This window comes from Apodemus sylvaticus, chromosome 22 (genome assembly GCF_947179515.1).
Source record: "Apodemus sylvaticus chromosome 22, mApoSyl1.1, whole genome shotgun sequence".
Lineage (NCBI taxonomy): Eukaryota > Metazoa > Chordata > Mammalia > Rodentia > Muridae > Apodemus > Apodemus sylvaticus.
The window spans coordinates 5,712,492-5,735,067 of NC_067493.1; the positions used below are offsets into that span (position 1 = coordinate 5,712,492).

The window sequence follows — 22,576 nt, forward strand, 5'->3', positions numbered from 1 at the left end:
GTCTAGTTGTTTTATATATTTATATTTATTTTATTTTTTGCTTTTCTTTCCAAACCAAATATTGCTGTGTAGCTTTGTCTGTCCTTAAAGTAGTAGAGAAACCACAAAAAAACACATGTCTTATATTTGTAATATAAGCATATTTTTGTGTGGTTTTTCATCCATATCTTTAGTATTGAAATTTGACCAAATGTTATAGATTAAACTTCATATTTCTGCCAGGGGAGTACAGATGTTCTGTGAATTTATTTCTTTGTAGGAACTTTCATAAAGAACTTTGAGTTCAGTATCATTTCTCCCATGGTTGTTTTTTGTAGGGATTGAGGGTCTTAAAATATAAATTTTAGTCTCCTAGAACACATTACAAAGGCCATGCCAGTGTCTAGGTAAATGGCATAACCTGGCTGTGCTTCTGTGATTAAAGACATGAGAAAATATACCCAGCTTGCCCATCATGTTTGTAGTTAGTAATTGTTCATACAATTTTTCAGAAGTGTGCTCGGTATTGTGAATCTGTTTCTTCTGCATCTCCCTCTCAATTTGTAATTCTCTGGCGAGTCTGTATCCTATTCAAAGTGTTTAAACGTGACACAGTTGAATCATATAATTCAAGGTCCTTCTAAAATGAAACATTGATTATAACTTCTGAGTCAGAGATCAAGTGAAGCAAGTACCAAAATTATATGAATATGTTTTTGAGGAAGCATATATTTCCTTTACAGTGATGATAGTTTCATGTTTTGTGTTGTACACATGTATGGAATATTTAGGATACAGTGACATTTGATGATGTGTATGTGAACTTCACCGAGGATGAGTGGAATTTGCTGGATCCTTCCCAGAAGAGTCTCTACAAAAATGTGATGGAGGAAACCTACCTGAACCTCAAAGCTATAGGTAAGATTGTTATTTTTCTTTCAGAAGGAAACAAATATTTCTTGGTTATTTATGATCTTCTATTATTTTACTTGTATGAAAATTGAGCTGAATAATTGATTTTCACTGAATTTTCACTGTAACTATCACGGTGCAGTTAAAATTCACGGCACCTTTAAATTTGGCTATTTTCAAATACTATATCATTCATTTTCTGGTACTGTGTTTTAGGCTATAATTGGGAAGAGCATCATCTTGAAGAACATTATCGAAATAATAGAAGTCATGAAAGGTAATTTTCATGTTCAAGCTGATACAAATTTGTCTCTGAGAAAATTTTAGTATTTTATGGAATCTCCAGCAAAAAGCAAGAGTGTAAAAAGGCAGTCATTTAAGTGTAGATATGATTATAATATTCTTACAAAACCATGTACCTCAAGATCCGGTATCTGATTTGTGTATCCATTTGATAGGTAGTTCCATTAGACCTGTGCTGTGGATCTGCCAATCTGTATAGTCTCATAGTATTTAGAAATTGTACATTGAATAGTGATAAATTTATATCCAAACCATTCTAATAAGAAAATAGTCCATAGAAAATTTGGTGATACTAATATTCTTGTAGTAATATGGTTCAGTTTGGTGAGAGGGCATTTTATGAGAATCAAGAATATTGTTGTGAACAAACATTAGTCCATATTGCACATGTTATGAGAAACAAAAATTCAAACAGTGTGAATGCAATGCGTAAACCTTTCATTTATCATTCTTTTTATTAGATATATCATGTGTCACAATGGATAATAATCATGTGAGCATAGGGATATGGAAAGAAGAAACATAAAATTTTTGTTCTAAAACAAGAAGACATGTATTATTCTGCCTTTGGAAGAAATTAGGAATATGAAAGACATTTGTAATTAGTTGGGTTTTTAGCTTTACAGGGAATATCCCAAAACTCATAGTGTAAAAAAATCTTTATGGGTACTAGGAATTTGGAAATTCTTCTTTATGTCCTGGTTCCCAGTCACATGTGTTATAATTCACACCAGAGGAAAAGTATGAATACAATCAGTGTTATACAGATCAGAGTTTTTCTAACTTTCTTCAGATAGCTACAATACATCATATAAAAAGAGGGTACTATGTATATGAGCCATGTAATAACCATCACAGGTGTCTTGAACAACTCATGATGAGGGAGAAAAACATGAATATATAAAGTGCTAAAACCTTAAGATCTGCTGCTTCTTTACCATTAGACAAATTGTAAACATAATTCATATTAATTACATGATTGATCAGAGTAATGAATGTGGTAAAGATTTCACATGTGCTAATTATCATTGCAGGCATGTAAGAAGATATACTGGAGTGAAACCCTACGAGTGTAATATATGTGGTAAAGCTTTTACAAGATGCAGTAATCTCCAGTATCATAAAAGAACACATACTGGAGAGAAACCTCATGAATGTAATCAATGTGGTAAAGCCTTTGCAACACCCATTTATCTCCAAAGACATAAAATGACACATACTGGAGAGAAACCTTATGAATGCGATCAATGTGGTAAAGCCTTTGCACAGTACATTGCTCTCCAAATACATAAAAGAACACATACTGGAGAGAAACCTTATGAATGTAATCAATGTGGTAAAGCCTTTGCACAACACATTACTCTCCAAATACATAAAAGAACACATACTGGAGAGAAACCTTATGAGTGCCATCAATGTGGTAAAGCCTTTGCACAGCACAGTGCTCTCCAATATCATAAAAGAACACATACTGGAGAGAAACCTTATGAATGTAATCAATGTGGTAAAGCCTTTGCACAGTGCAGTCATCTCCAATATCATAAAAGAACACATACTGGAGAGAAACCTTATGAATGTAATCAATGTGGTAAAGCCTTTGCATGTCACAGTGATCTCCAAAGACATAAAAGAACACATACTGGAGAGAAACCTTATGAGTGCCATCAATGTGATAAAGCCTTTGCACATTGCAGTTCTCTCCAATATCATAAAAGAACGCATACCGGAGAGAAGCCTTATGAATGTAATCAATGTGGTAAATCCTTTGCAAGACACAGTTATGTCCAGTATCATAAAAGAACACACACCGGACAGAAAACTTATTAATGTAATCAATGTAGTAAAGTGTTTTCACCAGGGATAAGTCTCCAAATTCTGTGTGCTGGAGAGAAACATAATGAAAACGATCATGAATTAAGTGGGAATTAGGAGGGTATCATTGTAGGATATGATAGATCTGGGTGCTTGGGATTATTTCCATTCTGGAGATTTTTTTTTTTTTTTATGCTTTTGCAAAGAAGTTTGCTGCCCTCGTCTGAAGAATTTCTTTGAGGTTAATGTAAAGATGTTTACATTAATTGTATTGACAAAGTAAGTCACGAAAATCACCGCATAGAATTTGGCATGAAAATTTTTAACAAAGATAGAAACTAAGAAAGGAAAAATAAAAAAAAAAAAAAAGAAACGTTCAAAATACAAGGCATCATCAGGAACTTGAATGACGTTTAATCTTGTGATCAAGGATATTCAATGGCATTAAAGGAATAGTTACATTAGGACAAGATTACATTCAGCTAAACATATGAATTTGCAGTTGCAGTGAACTGTATCATGTTAGGAATTATTATTACCTGGATACTGTTTTGATGTAGACACATGAAGATACAATTATATGTCAAATTGCCAAGAGATAGATTTGGATTCTGGGTTCTGATTTTAAAATATAAGCAGAAAGGCTTAGTTCCAGGCATGGTTTTACATACTTTTTAACCCACCATTCACGAGACAGAGTCATGCAGATCTTTGAGATCAAGGTAGATCTCTAAGCAAGTTCCAGGAAAGCCAAGATTAGGCCGTGATATATTTGAAATATTGAAAGCTGCTGATAATGGAATAGAAGGAGCCACGTTCCAGCCGCAGTAAGCACCAGAACTCTGAGAATTTTATCATGAAGTGGTGTTGAATATTGTCAGAGAATTTTACATTACCTCATGAGATGATCAGTTCTTGGTTTTTCTTACACTTTAATCCCATTTTGTTGAACCATCACTCTTTCTAGAATGAAGCCTTCCTCATTGTTAATGGTGGACGATCTTTTGTTGTGTTTCATATTTTATTTTATTTGTTTTATCTTTTAAGTATTTTTGAATCTGTGGTTTTAGGGATAATTGGTCTGTAATTCTCTTTAATTGCTCAGTCTTTCCTGACTGGATATATGAGTAATCAGGGGTTCAGAAAATAAATTGACTAATATTTGTTTTGTTTCTATATTGTTGAATACACTGAATTCTTGTTAAATCCTCTTTGAAAGTCTGGTAGGACTCTACCCTAAAACTCATAGACGTGGGCTCATATTGGGGACATATTTTTAATGAATTCTGTTTTCCTTCATGTTTATGTCAGTTTAAGTTGTTTTTCTCTAGTTTAATTTGGGGATGTGGAATCTATTGAGGAAGTTAGCTATTTCTTTTAGAATTTCCAAGTTGGTGGAATGCAACCTTTTAAACTATGTCTTTACGACTGTCTGGATTTCTTCATTACCTGTTAATTAATCCCCCATTTCTATTTAGATTTCATTGTTTTGTAAATTCTTTATCTTTTAATAGGGGTTTGTTTATCTTGTCTAATTAAAGGATCAAAAGGCCAACTCCATGTTTCATTAATTCTTTGAATTGTTCTCTTCCTATTTTATCAATTTCACCCCCCACTTGAAAATTTCTTGATGTCTCTTCCTCATTTTCTTTGCTCCCTCACTTCTTTTTGTTGGAGATTTTAAAACGTGTTGTTAAATTGCCAGCATGGGAGTTCTCCAATTTTTTCACGTAGGCATTTTGTGCTGTGAACTTTCTTTTAGCTCCACTTTCATTTTCTTTGTGTTCCATGAGATTGTGCATGTTGCATATTCATTTCCAATGAACTCTAGAAAGTCTCTCATTTTTTCCTTTATTTCTGTGTAGACCCATTTTCTCTCACACATTAGTTTGTAGTCTGTTATCTGTCCTTCCTCATCTCTTACAACACTGAGACATCAACAGGTTTTTGGCCCAGATCAAATATTTTTTCTCATCAGAGAGTGTGTGGTCTCCTGGGTCTGGTGCAATCAAGGACATGAGTAACCCAATTTCTGGGGGCCACCCACTGGGCTTTCTTGTTGCTTCTCCCCATCAGAAGGCTCCTCTCCTTACAAATGGCCCCATGGTTATGAGAGGTAACAATAGCACACCAGCCATCTGTGTCTTGTCTTTTCTCAGCTCTAATGACATTTCAGAGCTGCCAATTCAGCTTCCTGTGCTGACATTCCTGCCAGGTGTGGTCCTCCACATGTGTTCTCGGTATTTGACACCACCGCAGCCCCAGCGTACCTCTGTCCATCCTGAATGAGGCAGTTGCCACTGGTAAACCCCATTACTGCTACATCTATGTGAGCAGTCATACAGAGGCCCATCCAGTGAGGTCAGGGTCCAGCAACAGGTCAGCTAAGAATTTATCCTGGGGGCAGGGACTCAAGAAGAGAGGCTGGTAATGAGTCATTCTGTCGTCATTTGTAACCAGGAGGCCATTGCTGCACTGGGGTGTAAGCAGAGTGGTGGTTAGCTTCTGCCAATTGGTGACACATTGGCCATTGGCTAATGCCAGGATCCCCTGGTCTGAGTATGCAAACTACAAAGTCTACAAAGGTCACCTGAAGTTGGCTGATTAAGGCTTCTTTTTTTTTTTTTTTTTTAGCAAAGTCTTAAATACTCTGAATTTTTAAGTCATCTAAGAAGTCCTCCATGATTGTTTTGTTTCTGTAGCCATTGGGAAGTTATTTGTAAACTGGTGAAGAGACTGTCTATGTTTTAGCAAAATGGAATGTTGAACTTTATCAACAAAAACTGGTGGGTTTCCATTTCACTTTAAGGGTAACCCTGGTCTTGTGGTGGGGGCACTTTTGATTCTCAGGGCCCCCTTACATCCTTTTTAGGCATCACTCATGGTCTTCTGATTTGGCCTTGGCTGACAACAGGATCTTTCCCAGGTCTCCAGTCTGTTGCTTCTGTCCTCCCATCTGCGTCTCCTCTGCAGTCTGTCCTCCATTAAATACTCTCTTTGCCACTGTCCTCAAATCTCTTAGACAACTCTTTCCTAAATACTCCACCCTCTGGGGCTTTGTCTTCATAGCTGGTGTTCCCTGACTGACAAAAGCTCAAGCCACTGCTGCCTTTTCTTCTGGTGATTCAGAGTCCCATGGGCATGGATTGTCAAAAATGTCTCCATGACCCTGTATAAAAAAGCTGTATGGCTTTTATTTTCTCTACGACTTATTCACTCTGGCCAAACTTTCAAACCATCTTGTGGCCACCTTGAGACCTGCCAGCATAGATGGACTCTGGACAAAAGGCCTCCTCTTACCTTCAGTGTTGTTGCAATAACAGTTTGGGTGAGTTAGGGTAATGCAAGCATACCGGGGCCTGTAACCAGCTCATATACCAAACCCAGACACTATTGTGGATGCCAACAAGTGTTTGCTGACAGGATCCTGATATAGTTGTCACCTGAGAGGCCCTGCCAGTGCCTGACAAACACAGGGGGACGCTCTCAGCCAGCCATTGAACTGAGCACAGGGTCCCCCATGGAGGAGCCAGAGAAAGGACCCAAGGAGCTGAAGGTGTTTGCAGCCCCATAGGAGAAACAACAATATGAACCAACCAGTGCCCCAGAGCTCCCAGGGACCTAACCACCAACAAAAGAGTACTCATAGAGGGACCCATGGCTTCAGCCACATGGGTAGCAGAGGATGGCCTGGTCGGACATCCATGAGAGGAGAGGCCCTTGGACCCATGAAGGCTCATTGCCCCAGGGTAGGGGAATACCAGGTCAGGGAAGCAGGAGTGGGTGGGTTAGTGAGTACGGGAGGGAGATGTGATAGAGGGTTTATAGAGGGGAAATGAGGAAAGGGGACAACATTTGAAATGTATATAAAATATACATATATACATATGAATATATAATATAAAAATGTATAAGATATAAATAAATATAAAAATCAAAAAAAATGTAAAAAAAAAAAAAAAGGACTTGGGAAGCAGAGGCAGGCGGATTTCTGAATTTGAGGCCAGCCTGATCTACAGAGTGAGTTCCAGGACAGCCAGGGCTACACAGAGAAACCCTGTCTCAAAAAACAAAAACAAAAAAATAAATGTAAATAAGAAAATATCTAATAAAAAATTCTTTAAAAAAAACACAACATTACCTCTCATTGTGACCACCTTGAAAGGATAAAGGTCAATTCACAAGAATCTTAATCAGTGCTGCTGCTTTGATAAAATACTCTGTCAAGAGAACAGGTTTATTCCAGCTCACGGTTCACAGTAAAGTCCCTCATGCTGGACAATGCCACTCTGAAGTGTGAAGCAGCTGCTCACTCACATCAGGTGTGTAAATAATCAGGACGCCAAGAGCAATGGACGCCTGCTGCTGCTCAGCCCCTTTCCACACACTGCCCTGGATCCTAGCCAGGGAATGGTGCCGCCCACAGTGGGTGGGGCTTCCCACACCAGTTAAGACAACCAAGGCCGTCCCTTACAGCCATGCCCCGAGGAACCTCCCCCTTGTTAGGATTCTGTCTAAGCTCCACCCCCAGTTACCTGGCAACAGCCAGTTATGCCCCTCCCCACTGCTACCTAGCAACAGCCAGGTAGGTCTGGTGCACTATAAAAGGGGCTGCCTACCCCTCCCCCTCTCTCATTCTCTCACTCTCAGCTTCTCTCTTGCCCTTCTTGGGCTCCCCTCCCTTCTTCTCCCCTCCCCCTCTTTCCACATGGTCATGGCCGCCTCTGCTTCTCTACTCTCTCCCTCTCTCTGCCTTTCTCTGCCTCTACTTCCCTCTTAACCTCCCTCTCCATGCCCTGAATAAACTCTATTCTGTACTATACCGTCTTGTGTCTGGTAACCTCAGGAGGAAGGGATGCCTTGGCGTGGGCTGACAGAAGATCCCCTAATTGCAAGTCTTAGCAGGCTTCAGGGTTCCAAGACTACAAACAGAGTTCTGGGTGAGTTTTTTTCACTTCTTCTTCTAACTGAAAGCCCTTTGAAGCCATGCCCAGCATCCTAGGTTCCTGGGACGGTCAGAAGCAGGATTCTGGTCAGGGCAGCCTCCACCATCACAGGTCGCAAGTTCCAGCATTTTCTCCCTGAGCAAACTTGCTGAGAGTTGGTCTAGAACCTCTATACCTTTGTCTTAAATGTTGTCCACATCTCTTGGGGACACTTATTGCTTCCGCTGACACTCAGTCTGCAAGACCTCTGTGCCCTTCATGACACAATTCAATCTGCTGCTGTATCTCAGGTTGTCCAAGCTCTCAAATACATAGTAAAAGGGGTGTAGATCCCAATCAACAGTCCAGCCATCATCAAAGCTGTGGTTTTTCTCTCCACAGAAAGAAAGATGCTGAGATGTGGAAGATCCTGAACTCATGGCTGGCAAGTCACATCCACTTGGTAGTCCATGCTCTCTGTAATCTGCTGTATTTTTGACAAAACTAAGACAGTACTCCCTCAGAACCTTCAGGTTATCCATGGAATGCTGAGGGTAAGTCCTTGACCTTCTCATATAAAGAAGTCTCCAGTTAGTTAATTACACCCTCCCAAGCATTGCACTCTGGTAAATTGGGTGTTAAACCCACAATACTAACATTTATTTGCATTGCCTGAGGAGGCAAAATTCTGCCCAGTCTGGTGGTGCAAGAATTTAATCTCAGCACCTATAGGAATGAAGCAGATTGGGGATAGAAGCAGAGGCAGTTGGATCTCTGATCTCAAGGCTAGCCTGGTAGTCAGACCTACTTTCAGGACAGCCAGGGCTATACAGGATAACCTAGGCTCAAAGAACAAAACATGCAAACACAAAAGGAGTGAAGCTTCTCAACATAAAATGCTATCACTCTGGATGCTGTAATGGTATTTGATTTAAAAATGAGCCAATACATTCCTCACCCACAATAACTGCAGGAGAAACAGCCAGTCTGCTCAGTGAGGTCCTTGGCAGAGGCAGCAATCTAGCTCTTTGGGAGGGTCAAGCCAGGCTATCAAGAATCTGGTCACTGCCTCGGACTCTCTAGAGCAGTCTGGGCCACTTTGGGCCCAGACTTTTTGGCCACTCTTGCATCATATGACACTTACTGTGTCTCCACAGTGTCTCCTTCAGAGGTGCTCTCATTTTTGCCTCTGAAGCAATCTCTTCCAACTACCTTTCTCAGCATCTCAGCTGAATTCTCTCTCTGCCATATGCAGGGGACCCACATTTCACACATGTCACACTACCTGTGGGACACCAGCTCTGCTATTCCCCAATCAAGGAGCCTCAAATTACCCAGGAGAACAGACTCTCAACACTTAATTAATTAATTTGCCAATTATATTTAAGTATATTTTTAAAAAGTTCAAGATGTCAATAAGGTAATAACAAAGCCATCTATTATAGTAAAAGTTCTATCCCAATAGTCTAACTTTTAGATATGTTTACCTCTGATTGCGTCTTGGCATGCTGTATCTCTACCCTCTCCCACTTATGACTCCTGCATGCATCTCCCTGTGTCTCTCTCCCTAGCTCCTCTTCCTCACTCCCTTCTAATCACTAGCCTCTCACCACCTCAATGTGAATGGATAGAAAAAAATCTTTCAACATCACACAATTGTCTAGAGTTAAACATTATAGGCAACTGATTATACCGGCAATGGGGAAAGTGCTCATAGGCCAGGGAGTCTATTTGGGGTACCTTTTTTTGAGAGCAAAAGATCACATAAAATGATCTGTCACTCAATCTCTCTTTCCTGATAGGGCAATATATTAGATTGACCTCCAGGATGCAGTCTGTCTTATTCCACAAGAGCTGGATAGGATGCAAAGTCCAAGAATCCAGAAGATCTCAGTCACCGAAGCTGGATGTCTCAGCTGGACCTCGGTAGAAGATGGAATCACAGTCAAGCAAGGTCTAATGCCAGCTAAGCAATATGACTTGCTAGCTAGGAGAGAGCAAGCAGGCAATGAGAAAACTTGCTTTCTCTGTGTCCTTATATAGGCCTCAAGATGAAAGTGTGGCCCAAATTAAACGTGTGTGTTACAGATACAATCTTTGGATTAAAGGTGAGTGTCTTCTGCCAGGTGTGGTGACACATGACTTTAATCCAAGAACTAAGGGAGTGAATAAGGAAGCTGGATCTCTGTGAGTAGCCTGGTCTACAAAGTGTGTTCCTATTCAGTCAGAGGTATTGCAGACAAACCCTGGCTCGTAGAATCAATAAAAATCACAATGACACAGTTAAGTGGCTTTCTTGCTCTATATCCAGATTAAAGGCCTCTGTCTTTCAAGCTCAAAGAGATTTGCATTGAATTGGAGTATTCCTACTTCAAAGAACCTGATTACCTTCTACAAATTAAACAGCAAATCCCTTGAAGTTGTGTCCTTAAGTTTTGGATTTTGCATAATTCGTGATGTAATCAAGTAAAAGCGATTTTCAGAACAGCCATGGTTACACAAAGAAATACACTCTGTGATCTCTATTCTTCTCACCAGAGAAGGAGCCTGGCCAGGAAATGAGTCTGGCCAGAAGGTTGAATGTTTCTTGGCTGTGAGATGCAAGCCAATAACTACTTCAATTTGAGACTTGCAGCTCAGCTAAATTCCACAAGGCTGTCAACAACTCCAAGCTGAAATTCCATAATGATTTCAAACCTCACATTACGGAGAACCATCACTGTGCTTGTAGAATGAAGCCTTCCTCGTGGATAATGGTGGATGATCTTTTGATGTATTTTATACATTTTTTGTTTTGTCTATTAAGTATTTTTATATCTGTGGTTTTAAGGATAATTGGTCTGTTAGTCTCTATTATCCCTCAGCCTTTTCTGACTGGATTTATGAGTAATCAGGGGTTCAGAAAATAAATTGGCTAATATTTCTTTTGTTTCTATATTGTTGAATACACTGAATTCTTTTTAAATCCTCATTGAAAGTCTGGTAGGACTCTACCCTAAATCTCATGGATGTGGTTGCATATTTTTAATGAATTCTGTTTTCGTTAGTATTATGTCTGTTTAATTGGTTTTCTCTAGTTTAATTTTGGTATCTGCAATATATGGAGGTAATTATTCATTTCTTTTAGAATTTCCAGTTTGGTGGAGTGCACCCTTTTCAAAACTATTTCTTTACCACTCCCTGGATTTCTTCATTGCCTGTTATTTAATCCCCCATTTCATTTTATATTTCATTAATTTGTATATTCTTTATCTTTTAATAAAGGATGGTTTATCTTGTCTAATAAAGGCTCAAAAAACCCACTATTGTTTCATCAATGTTTTGTATTGTTCTCTTTCTATTTTCTTAATTTCAACCCCCAACTTGAATATTTCTTGATGTCTCCTCTTTGTTTTCTTTAACAACATATTTATAGCCTAATTAAATAAAGCATGTATTCATTAACAGAAATCTTTCTCCAGATTCAAGATTTCCTTTTTTATTTTTGTATATTTTATTGGTTACTTTATTTACTTACATTTCACATGTTATCCTACTTCCCGGTGTCCTCTCTTCTGTGGGGGAGTGCCTTATCTGGCCTCAGTTGAATGGGAGCCTCTTGCTCCTGTGCAGGCTCAATGCCCCAGGATATGGGTATGCTAGAGTGAGGAGGCAGGAGTCTCATAAATGCAGGGAAAGGGGGGGGGGAGGGATAAGAGATTCTTATTGTCAAGTTATTGTTTTAAACTTCTTTAATTTTATGACAGTCTTATATAACACAGATTAATCAAAGAACTTTTTCTTGATTTACCCTACATTCTTTCTCCACAAACCTCAGTATTCTGAATTTTTTAAGTTATATATTATGATAAAAAGAAAACTGATGCCACAGAAGCACTCCTTTTGGGTTTATCAGTTTAGGAAGCAAAAGTTTTAAATTGCTACAACCTGAAAGTTACATATATAATATTACATGATGTAAAAAAATATCGTACGACATTTGGTGCACTGCAGGGAATTACAAAATAATTGTGTGCCTGAAATTGTTAAGAAATACTGGTAAACAGAGGAATGTTTATAGCCATAACTGTTAATGTCCCATATAAAAATCTATGGGTTATTATACATATTATGTATAAATGAACCACACACACACACACACACACACACACACACACACACACACTCTCACACACATTACATAATAATTATATATTCTCTCAGGTTCCGTCCCCCTTGTGTAGTGTGCCATGTACTGCTGGATTTAGGAAAATTCATCAGAAAGAAACACCAGACTGCTGCTTTGATTGTGTTCAGTGCTCAGAAAATGAAGTTTCCAACGACACAGGTACCAGCTTGCATGCAGAAAGAAATGCTGAATTTGAATCCTTCTCTTTCCAAACTGGAACTATGATATGGCCTACATGGAAACTGAAGTTCTAAAATCTCCATGTTTCAGAACTTAATCAGTTAAGTAATGTCAACTTCTTTCAGACCTAGCACATAACTTGCAGTATCTTCTATAAACAATAAATTTTTCTCTGAAAATATGCTACTCACTGATTTTTACTATGCAGGACAAACTATGAGGCATAGAGAATCAAGAATGAAAATATTCCTTTTGCAAACAGTACCTGTATGAGAAATTATATGTTCTGGTTTCTATAAGAGATACAGAAAAATAGCACACAGAAAAAGCAAAAAAAGTACATAATGCATTTCTTCAACTGAGATCAATAACTATATATTCACACTACACTTGTCTGTGAATAGTGAATTTATGGTTTGAAGAATGAAAAAAAATATGAGATCATGCATATTATAATTAATGTTTTTTTTCTTGATTTTAATGCATATTTTTCAATTTCATTATCTATCATGGTGTTTTATTTAATCACAAGACATAGGTTAACAGAGAGCAATCTTAATTCAGTGGTCCCTGCAGCAAGTATGAATGGATGAGATGCTCTAAAAAATATTTATTGATATATCCTCCGAATAATACAAATACATGATCATGGTGTTCTTTTACAGCAGCAAAATCTAAGTCATCACTTTAGTAGTAAAATGCCTTTGTGTGGATTTGCAATATCATAGATTCCTCACGCAAGTAAATGTACTTATTTGAAAAGAAAAACAAGTTATCAGAGTGTGAAGCAATGTGACAGTATCACATATGAAAACACAGAATTGCTGAACTTTGGAATAGCTTTCAAATATACTAGGAAGTTGTTAAAAATGTCAGATATTATACAAAGAAGGGAACATTTTATGGAAAGGTCAATGGGGTTCAGATCATGCCTGAAATATAAGACTGTCAATTTATGCAAAAGACACTTTCATTATAAAATGAAAGTTTTTCTTTAAGCAAGTAAAATCACTAGTGGTAATGTCACACACAAAACCTTTACAACAATTACATTGGTGAATTTGATGAACTTATAAATCACTCTAGATGAAAGGTCTCATCAGAAATGTTATCAATATATGTGTGCTAAAGATAATTTCACTTTACTATTACACACACAAATATGTATGTATAAACACATGCACATTATTATTTCTATACATCAGGTGATGAAGGTCAGTGTCATTTGTCTCTCAATGAACTGTTTGTTGTTTATTTTTAAATATTATTTGATAGTGTATTTTTGAAATTGTCATTCAATTTTTTTTGTTTATATTTCCTGTCTCCAAAATACCCTTTGTACCACTCCATGTACTTCTAAATTGCATGTGGCCTCTTGTCCCATTAATTATTAATGACGTGTCACTATTTGCATACATAAATATATATAGAGAGAGAAATATAAATTTTGGAAACTGTGTAAAACATTCATGGTAGGAGACTCGGTCCATCCTGTACATGCTCTTTAGTTGGTGGTTCAGTCCCTGACAGTCTCCTAGTGTCCACGTTAGTTGACACTGAGGGTCTTCTTATGGACTTCCTGTTACTTAAGAGGCTCTCAATCCTATCCCCAACTCTGACAAAAGACCCCCTGTGTTCTTTCCAATGTTAGACTGTGGGTCTCTGCATCTGTTTCAGTCAGGTGCCGGGTGGAGACTCTCAGAGGACAATTATGCTAAGCTACTCTCTGGAATTATAAGAAAATATATCCTCAGTAATGTCAGGGATTGGTGCTTGCCCATGGAATGGGTCTCAAGTTGGGCAGGGTATTGTTAGGCCATTCCCTCATTCTATGCTCCATCTTTTCAACTGCATTTCTAGTAAACAGGCCAAATTTTGGGTGGAAAGGTTTTTAGTTCAGTTGTTGTCTTAACTCCCCACTGTGTGTCCTTTTTGTCTATAGGATGTGGCCTCTTCAGGGTCCATATCTCATTACCATGAATTTATGCTAAGATTACCTCCATAGACTCCTTGGTGCCCCCAATTTAACATCTCTGGCACGACCTAAAGATACCCCTCCCTTTTACTCCCACCCGCTGCAGATTTCAATACATTTTCCTGGCTTCTGGTCCTCTCTTTTCTCACACCACACCCGTTCCTGTTCTCTCTTCCTTCCCTTTTTTTCCAGACAGGGTTTCTGGGTATAGTCCTGACTGTCTTGGAACTCACTCCGTAGACCAGGCTGGCCTCGAACTCAGCAATCTGCCTGTCTCTACCTACAAAGTACTGGGATTAAAGGCATGTGCCACCACCACCCAGATTCCTCTTGCCCTTTATAATCTGCTCTCCTATGCAGTTCTCACTCTGCCATCTGCTTCTTATGACTGTTTTATTTCCCCCTTTTGAGATTTATCCATGCTTATTTGGTTCTTCCTTCTTGTTTAGCTTCTTTTGGCCAATGGAGAGTAGTGTCGATATCCTGTACTTTATGTTTAATAATTCGCTTGTAAGTGAATACATACATGCTTTTCCATTTGTGTCTGGATTATCTCCGTCTGGATGATAGTCTAGTTGTATCCATATATGAGATGCCTTTAACAGCTCTACAAAATTAACTGCAGGTAGATCTTACACATAAGTGTTAAATGCTGAGTGCTGAACTTGTATGAGAATCAAGAGAAAGAAGAGCTGTCCATGTTTGGAATCCTGCCCATGACATTTCTACAATCAATCCCCTGGTCCAAATGTTTTGAGCAGATTCAGTCCTGGTAGTGAATTTATTCAGAGGTCACCACCTGATGTACCAAATGAGGAGCACCACAAGGGACCTCACAGGTGGCCACATATGGCTACATGCGACTGATGCTTCCCATCCAGCACCAGGGAGGACCCACCACCACACCTCCACTGCTCATCCACATTCTCCTCAATATGGGTAGAGACTTTGTCCTTAAAATGTCTCAAAAACAGAACTTACTTGAAGTCACCCACAGCACCCAAGAGCAGCACTCAAGTCAGGGCACGGAGAACTTTTCAAGCCTGTTAAGCGAAAACAAACTTCAAGAAGGCACCAGGGAAAACGCTCCTCTTAGTCTGACTGGCATGTTTGCCTGGTGTCCTTGATTGGCCAGTGAGCCTTACCCCTCCTCAAGGTTAGAGTATGGTTCCAGTCCTGGGCCAGACCTTTCATTTATCTCAGATCAGGTTTGCACTCCCATAGCATTCTTGTCTGTCCTCCAAGGACCTCATCCATCTACACTCCCACCCAGCACTGGAGGAGGACACACCATTGCAACTGAAGCTGGTCAGCTGTTTTCTCCTCCCCTTTGTGAGCAGTGATCCTGCACTCATCATGACCTGACTTCCTAGCTTGCTTGAGAATTCCTCACAGCACTTCATCTTCTTCTTACTGAAATCAAGGAGGATAACCAGTTACTTGACTTGCATGAGGGATATAAAGCTGCCCCATCAGTGGAAGGATTCCCAGGCTTTAAAGGTTAAAGAGGGATTTTAGGAAACAAATGTTTTGCTTTGTAGTCTTTTAAAATTCCCTTCCACCAGATAGTAGATATGAAACAACTCTGTGAGAAAACCAGGAAACAGATGACAAACACTGTGGAGCACTATTATTATTCAGCAAATCTTTCTCAATGGCAAGGTGGGGAAAAAACTAACAGTTTTGTTTGCAGAGGTTCTCTAGATCAACATATCTCATAGAGAGAGTGAATTTTTTGTGTATGTAGAAAGAAGGTTTAGTATAATGTCCCAGAGACAGTTGTCCTCTTCTTCAAATAATGACTGTCTGCCAAGGGAAATTTCAAAAGCAAGAACTTATCTTCTGGGGAAAAGGAGCAGCAATATTCCAGAGCCCAGCATGAAGCCAGAATACAAAATATTTGTTTCCTAAAGTCATCCATTAAAGTTAATAGCCTGGGAACCCATCCCCTTGTAGTTCAGATTGACTCCCCCACTGCACCTGAGGAATGGACTATGCAAGCAAATCACCTTGATTACAGGAAGAGGAAGGCAAGTGCTGTGAGGGAAGCTCAGGCAAGATTTGAATTTAGGTCCTGGTAAGTGCAGGGTCATTGTTTACAAGGAGAGGAGCAGGCATCTGAGTAGTTCCGGGTACCTCTCTGCAAGTTCACTGTGGCTGCGCAGGCCAGAATAGTTCACTGTTTCCTGCTCTGAAATCTGCTGTTCCGTGCTGTGCTGTGAGGGGACCTCAGAGAAGCTCTGAATTCGAGACATGGTAATCACAGTATATCTGCCCACAAAGGGGAGGACAGGTGGTTGAGCAGTGGGTGCTGGGGTGGAGGGTCCTACCAGGGGTTGAATGGAAAACATTAGCTAGATGTGACTATGTGTGAGGTTTCTAGTGGTGTTTCTTACTTGCCAAATCAGGCACTGACCTCTGAATATCTTCCCTATCATGGCTGAATCTTTCTAAATCATTTGGAAAACTGAGCTTTTTTTTTTTTTTTTTTTTTTTTTTTTTTTTTTTTTTAATTCTGCAGCATGTTTCCAAAACATTTTTTGTTTGTTTTACACTATTTATTGAGAGGGCTGATATGAATCTAATAGCTTTATATTACATGTGACTGGTTTCTGTATTCTTTTCTTTATTATTTTCTTCTTTTTTTGCACTATCCCTATTTCTTTATATGTACAGTGTTTTGAATATTGTTTGGCGAGGGGGCTTTTTTTTTTGTTCCAACCTATTTGGTATTTTGGATGCTTCTTATACATTAATAGGAATCATAGTTTTAGTTTAGAAATTATTCATTTAGGATTTCATTAAAACTACTTCCTTGTCTTTGAGATAATATTCATCTTCTATTACAGTCATTTGTACTATTTGCTTTTGATATGTTGCAGTGTTCCTGTTTACTTAGTGTCAGGACACTTTTAGACTCCAAATATTTTTTGATATAAGTCCATTTATTCATTTAATCCTCCTTTTTGTTTGGTATGTGAACCTTGCCTCTGTAGTAGTCAACGTGCAGGCAATTTCAATGGACTGCCCTCAGGGACTTAGCTCCTGCTTAAATCATTACCTGCCTCCATCAACTGCTGCTGTTGTCAGGTGTGCTTTAGATACATGGAGCACTAGCTTCAGCTGCTCTCCATATTTCTTCCCTGTTTCTGTTCTCTACACACGCCCCGTCTTTAGTCTTTCTCTACTCTCATCATGTTCTCTTTGCTCCATATAAGTATTGCAGTTTGTAGGTTCTCACTCCTGTCCTTTCCACAAAACAACCTCTTTTGTATCAGATCTCTTGCATGTTTTAATTTTTGAGGACATGCCGTGACAGGACACTTTGAACTTCTTGGTGACATATTTCCCTGGCTGATCTTCATTATATTCCTATTCTGGTGTGTACATATCTGGGTTTGTGGTGATAATAGGTCTAGATTCTGGTCTCTGGGTTTGTCTTGTCTGGGTGGTAATTTTATTCCTGAATTGCTGTTAGCTGTCTGTGTTTTCAGAGAATGTTGGCTGTGTTTTGCCTCTTTTACTGACCTTTTGGGTGGGTATGTTCAAGAGGGAATGCTTGCGAATGTTGAAAGCTAGGAGAAGTGGCAGGCAGTCAGATATGATCTTAGCAGTCCACCCAGAGCAATAGTCAGGAGAAAGGGTAAGCTATCTCTTGTGTTTGAACAGTGTTAGGGACAGCTGTGTAAATTGCATGTGGGATAACAAATAGTGTGGTAGACCCATTGAATGCCTACTTTATCTCCTGGCAGGAATGTCATGTCGTTGAAAAGGGAGTACATATTCCTTTCTACTAGAAAAGGAAGGAGTATTCTGTATCATTGTATGTCAGAAAGATATGACTTACTTTGAGATTTTAAAAGATTTGAAGTTCAAGATGTCGCCTTGAGTGTCAGAAGACACTTAAGACATTTGAACCATGTAGGATCTCCTGCAGACTATTAGGATCACTGTAGATTGAGTGCATTTTCATCACAGGATAAACATGAGCCTATAGCATCCAGGGTCAGAATGGAGTTGATTGGGTCCCCTGGGTGGGGCTTGAAGTTTCTGCTGGGTTAAGTGCATCCTCTCCCACTGAGTCCAGACTTTGGAGTGCAGTTAAAGGAACAGATACCAAAGATATGCAGCTTTAGGGACACTGCCTGTTCCAGTTGTTGGAGGACCCTCATGAAGATTAACATGAACTTCTGCTACTTATATGCCAGGGGCCTTAGTCCAGCCTGTGTCTGCTATTTGGTTGGTGGCTCAGTCTCTCAGTGTCCCCAAGGTTATAGGTTAGTTGAGTCTGCTAGACTACCTGTGGAGTTCCTACCATATTCAGGACATTGAATATTTCCCCAACTCTTCCTTAAGCATCTCCAAGGTCCATCCCCTGTTTTACTGTGGTTCTCTGTATCCATTTCAGTCAGCTGCTGGGTGAAGCCTCTGATTGATCACTTATGAAAGATTCCTGTCTGGGAGCATAACATTGTATCCACAATAATGTTAAGGATTGGAGATTGCCCATAAGGTGGGTCATCAGTTGGGCGAGTTTTCATTGGGCATTCCCTCATTCTGTGCTTCAGGTGTGCCCTTGCTTTTCTTTTAGATGGGACAAAAATTGTTCTATATGTCTACTGTGCTGTAGTTGAAACTGATCCATCAGGTTTCTTCACATGCACCCATACAGTCAACATTTGTACTCTGTCCATAAATCACATAAAATGCTTTAAACCCATTTGCATTTAATGCTAAGCTATTTTGCAAGCCCAGTGGTTTAGTATTTTTTTTTAATATTATGTCTTTGTTTTTGTTTTTCAAGACAAAATCTCTCTGTGAAATCCTTACTCTCCTGATAGTCGATATAGGAACCACAAAAGCCACCTGACATGGTTTTGCAAAATAAGGATATGCTTTTGTGAAACTTTTAATCCTCATGTATCACTTTGAAACTTGGCCAAATATATAGGTTGTCTTCTATTTCTCAAGTTGATATATGTTCATTACGTCAATACTACCTGGGCCTTCAGGGTCCTTGGATTCCAGGTGTATGATGTACTTCCTCACACTTGTGATTGTTCTGAAATGTTTGAATAAATAATATTTTGCCTATGTGTATGAATATGTATATTATGTCTCTTCTTTACTCTTGTCATAAGGTGGCCTCAGAACTCTTGATCTTGAAGTAATTAGTAGTTGTTGTCCCCCATGTGTATGTGAGAAATTGACGAACACAATGTGGAAGACCAGCTAGAGCTTTCCACTGCTGAGCTCTCTCCTGCCTTACATTGCTTATTTATGATCAAAATTTATATTACTATATTTTCATCTGTTCCTTTGTATCTGTTTAAGCATGCATTCCCTTTTAGTAAAATTTTATTAATGTTATAGTTTAAACTGTGGCACTTCATGTATCTAAAAGATAAATATGGATCTGAAATTAATGTATAATCACTGTGGGAACTTTTAGCAAAGAACTGTGAGTTCTTTATCATTTTTGTTTCTTTGGTTGATTTTTGTAGGGATTGAGGGACTTAATATATAACTTTGGCTCTCCTAGAGCACATTACATAGGCCACGCCGGCATCCAGTTCTGTGTCATACACCTTCCTGTACCTCTGTGATTACAGACATGGGCAAATACACCCAGTTTGTCCACAACTTTTGTAGTTAGTAATTGTTCTTACAATTTTTCAGATGCATGCTCAGTATTATGGAATTTCCCGTGCATTTCTCTCTCGATTTGCATTTCTCTTGCAAGGCTGTATCCTATTCAAAGTGTCCAAATGAAACACAGGTGAATCTTATAATTGAAGCTCCTTCTAAAATGACACAGTGATTGTAAATTCTGAGTCAGTATATAAGTGGAGCAATGACAAAATTATATGAATACATTTTTGAAAAGACATGCATTTCCTTTACATTGATGTTAGTATCATGCTTTGTGTTGTACACATATATGGGATATTTAGGATGCAGTGACTGTTGATGATGTGCATGTGAACTTCACTGAGGAAGAGTGGAATTTGCTGGATCCTTCTCAGAAGAATCTCTACAGAGATGTGATGTTAGAAACCTACCTGAACCTCAAAGCTATCGGTAAAACTTATTTTTTTTTTAAAGAAACAAATGTTTATTGTTTATTGATGGTCTTTTACTATTTTAATTGTGAATAATTAAGATCAAGCTGAATAATTCAGTTTCACTAAATTTTCACTGTAACATACATGGTTCAGTGAAAATTCACAGTACCTTGAATTTTTCCTAATTTCCAATAGAATATCATTTAATTTCTTATATTGTGTTTTAGGCTATAATTGGGAAGACCATCACCTTGAAGAACATTTTCAAAGTAGTACAAGACTTGAAAGGTAATTTTCATGTGGAAGATGATACAAATTTGCCTCTAAGGAATTTTTCCTATCTTTTGGAATCTCCAGCGAAAAGCAAAAGTGTGAAATAACAGTCCTTTAAGTGTAACTATGATTATAAGATCCAATATCTGATTTGTGTATCCCTTTGAAAAGTAGCTACGGTACAGCTGTGCTGTGGACCTACCAATTTATATTGTCCCATAGTACATAGATATTGCATATTGAGTAGTGATAAATTTATATCCTAAACATTCTAGTAAGTAAATAGTCCATAGTAAAATTGGTGATACTCATATTCTTGTAGTAATATGAGTAAGTTTTGTGAGAGGGCATTTTATGAGAACCAAGAATGTTGTTGTGGAGAAACATTAATCTATATTGCACATGTTATGAGGAATACAAAATCAAACAGTGTAAATGCAATGTGTAAACTTTTCATTTGTCAATTTTTTTCAATTAGGTATATCATGTGTCCCGATGGATAGAAACCATGTGAGCATAGGGACATTGAAAGAAGCAACATAAAATTTTGTTCTGAAACAATGAGAAGATATGTAGTATTTTGTCTTTGTTAGACATTAGGAGTATGATAGACATTTACGATTAATTGGTTTTCTCTTTTTATGGGGGACATCCACATACTCAAAGTGTAGAAAAGCTTTATGGGTACTAGGAATTTGGAAATACTTCTGTGTGTCCTGACTCACAGTCCAATGTGTTGTAATTCCCACTACAGTTAAAATTATGAATTCAGGTAGTGTTATAATGATTAGAGTCGTTCAAACTTTCTTAAGAAAGCTGAAGTGTGTCACATAAAAATACCATATAAAAAGAGTTTGTATAAATATGAGCCATGAAATAACCATCACAGGTGACTTGAACAACTCCTGATGAGGAATAACACCATTAACATACAAAATGATAAACCCATAAGATTTGATGCTTCTTTACTATTAGACCAAATTGTAAACATAGTTCATACAGATTACATGTTTGATCAGAGTAATGCATGTGGTAAAGGTTTAACATTTGCTAATTATCATTTCAGGCATGTAGGAAGTCATTGTGGAGAGAAACCCTCTGAGTGTAATCAATGGGGTAAATCCTTTGCACAGCACAGTACTTTCCAAGATCATAAAAGAACACATGCTGGAGAGAAACCTCATAAATGTAATCAATGTGGTAAAGCTTTTTTGTATCACAGTTATCTCAAAAGACATAAACTGACACACACTGGGGAGAAACCTTATGAATGTAATCAGTGTGGTAAAGCCTTTGCAGCACCCAGTAATCTCCAATATCATAAAAGAACACATACTGGAGAGAAACCATATGAATGTAATCAGTGTGGAAAAGCCTTTGCAGGTCCCAGTACTCTCAAAAGACATACACTGACACATACTGGAGAGAAACCTTATGAATGTAACCAATGTGGTAAAGTCTTTGCACAGCGAAGTTATCTCCAAATTCATAAAAGAACACATACTGGAGAGAAACCTTATGAATGTAATCAATGTGGTAAAGCCTTTGCAAGACCCAGTCATCTCCAATATCATAAAAAAACACATACTGGAGAGAAACCTTATGAATGTAATCAATGTGGAAAAGCCTTTGCAGGTCACAGTGTTCTCAAGAGACATAAACTGACACATACTGGAGAGAAACCTTATGAATGTAAACAATGTGGTAAAGCGTTTTCATGTCACAGTAATCTCCAAAGACATAAGAGAACACATACTCGAAAGAAACCTTACGAATATAATCAATGTGGAATAGCCCATTCATCTCCACTATGATCAAAGAACATATACCAGACAGAAATCTTATTAATGTAATCAATATGGTAAAGTATATTCACAATAGAGTAATCTTCAAATTCTCTGTGCTAGAAAGAAACCTACTGAGTATAATCATGAATTAAGTGGGAGGTAGGGTGCTATCATATTCAGAATATTATAGACATTGC

General features: G+C 38.4%; 1 protein-coding gene across 1 annotated transcript; it reads left to right on the forward strand.

Moving 5' to 3' along the window:
* Positions 1–2,424: 2,424 nt before the first annotated feature.
* LOC127673229 (zinc finger protein 431-like) lies at positions 2,425–22,406 on the forward strand (the record flags this gene model as incomplete). The annotated part of the gene is made up of 2 exons (XM_052168828.1): positions 2,425–2,971; positions 21,892–22,406. Coding segments are annotated over 2 exons (1,062 nt in total), but the record flags the coding sequence as incomplete, so codon positions are not given.
* Positions 22,407–22,576: the final 170 nt, after the last annotated feature.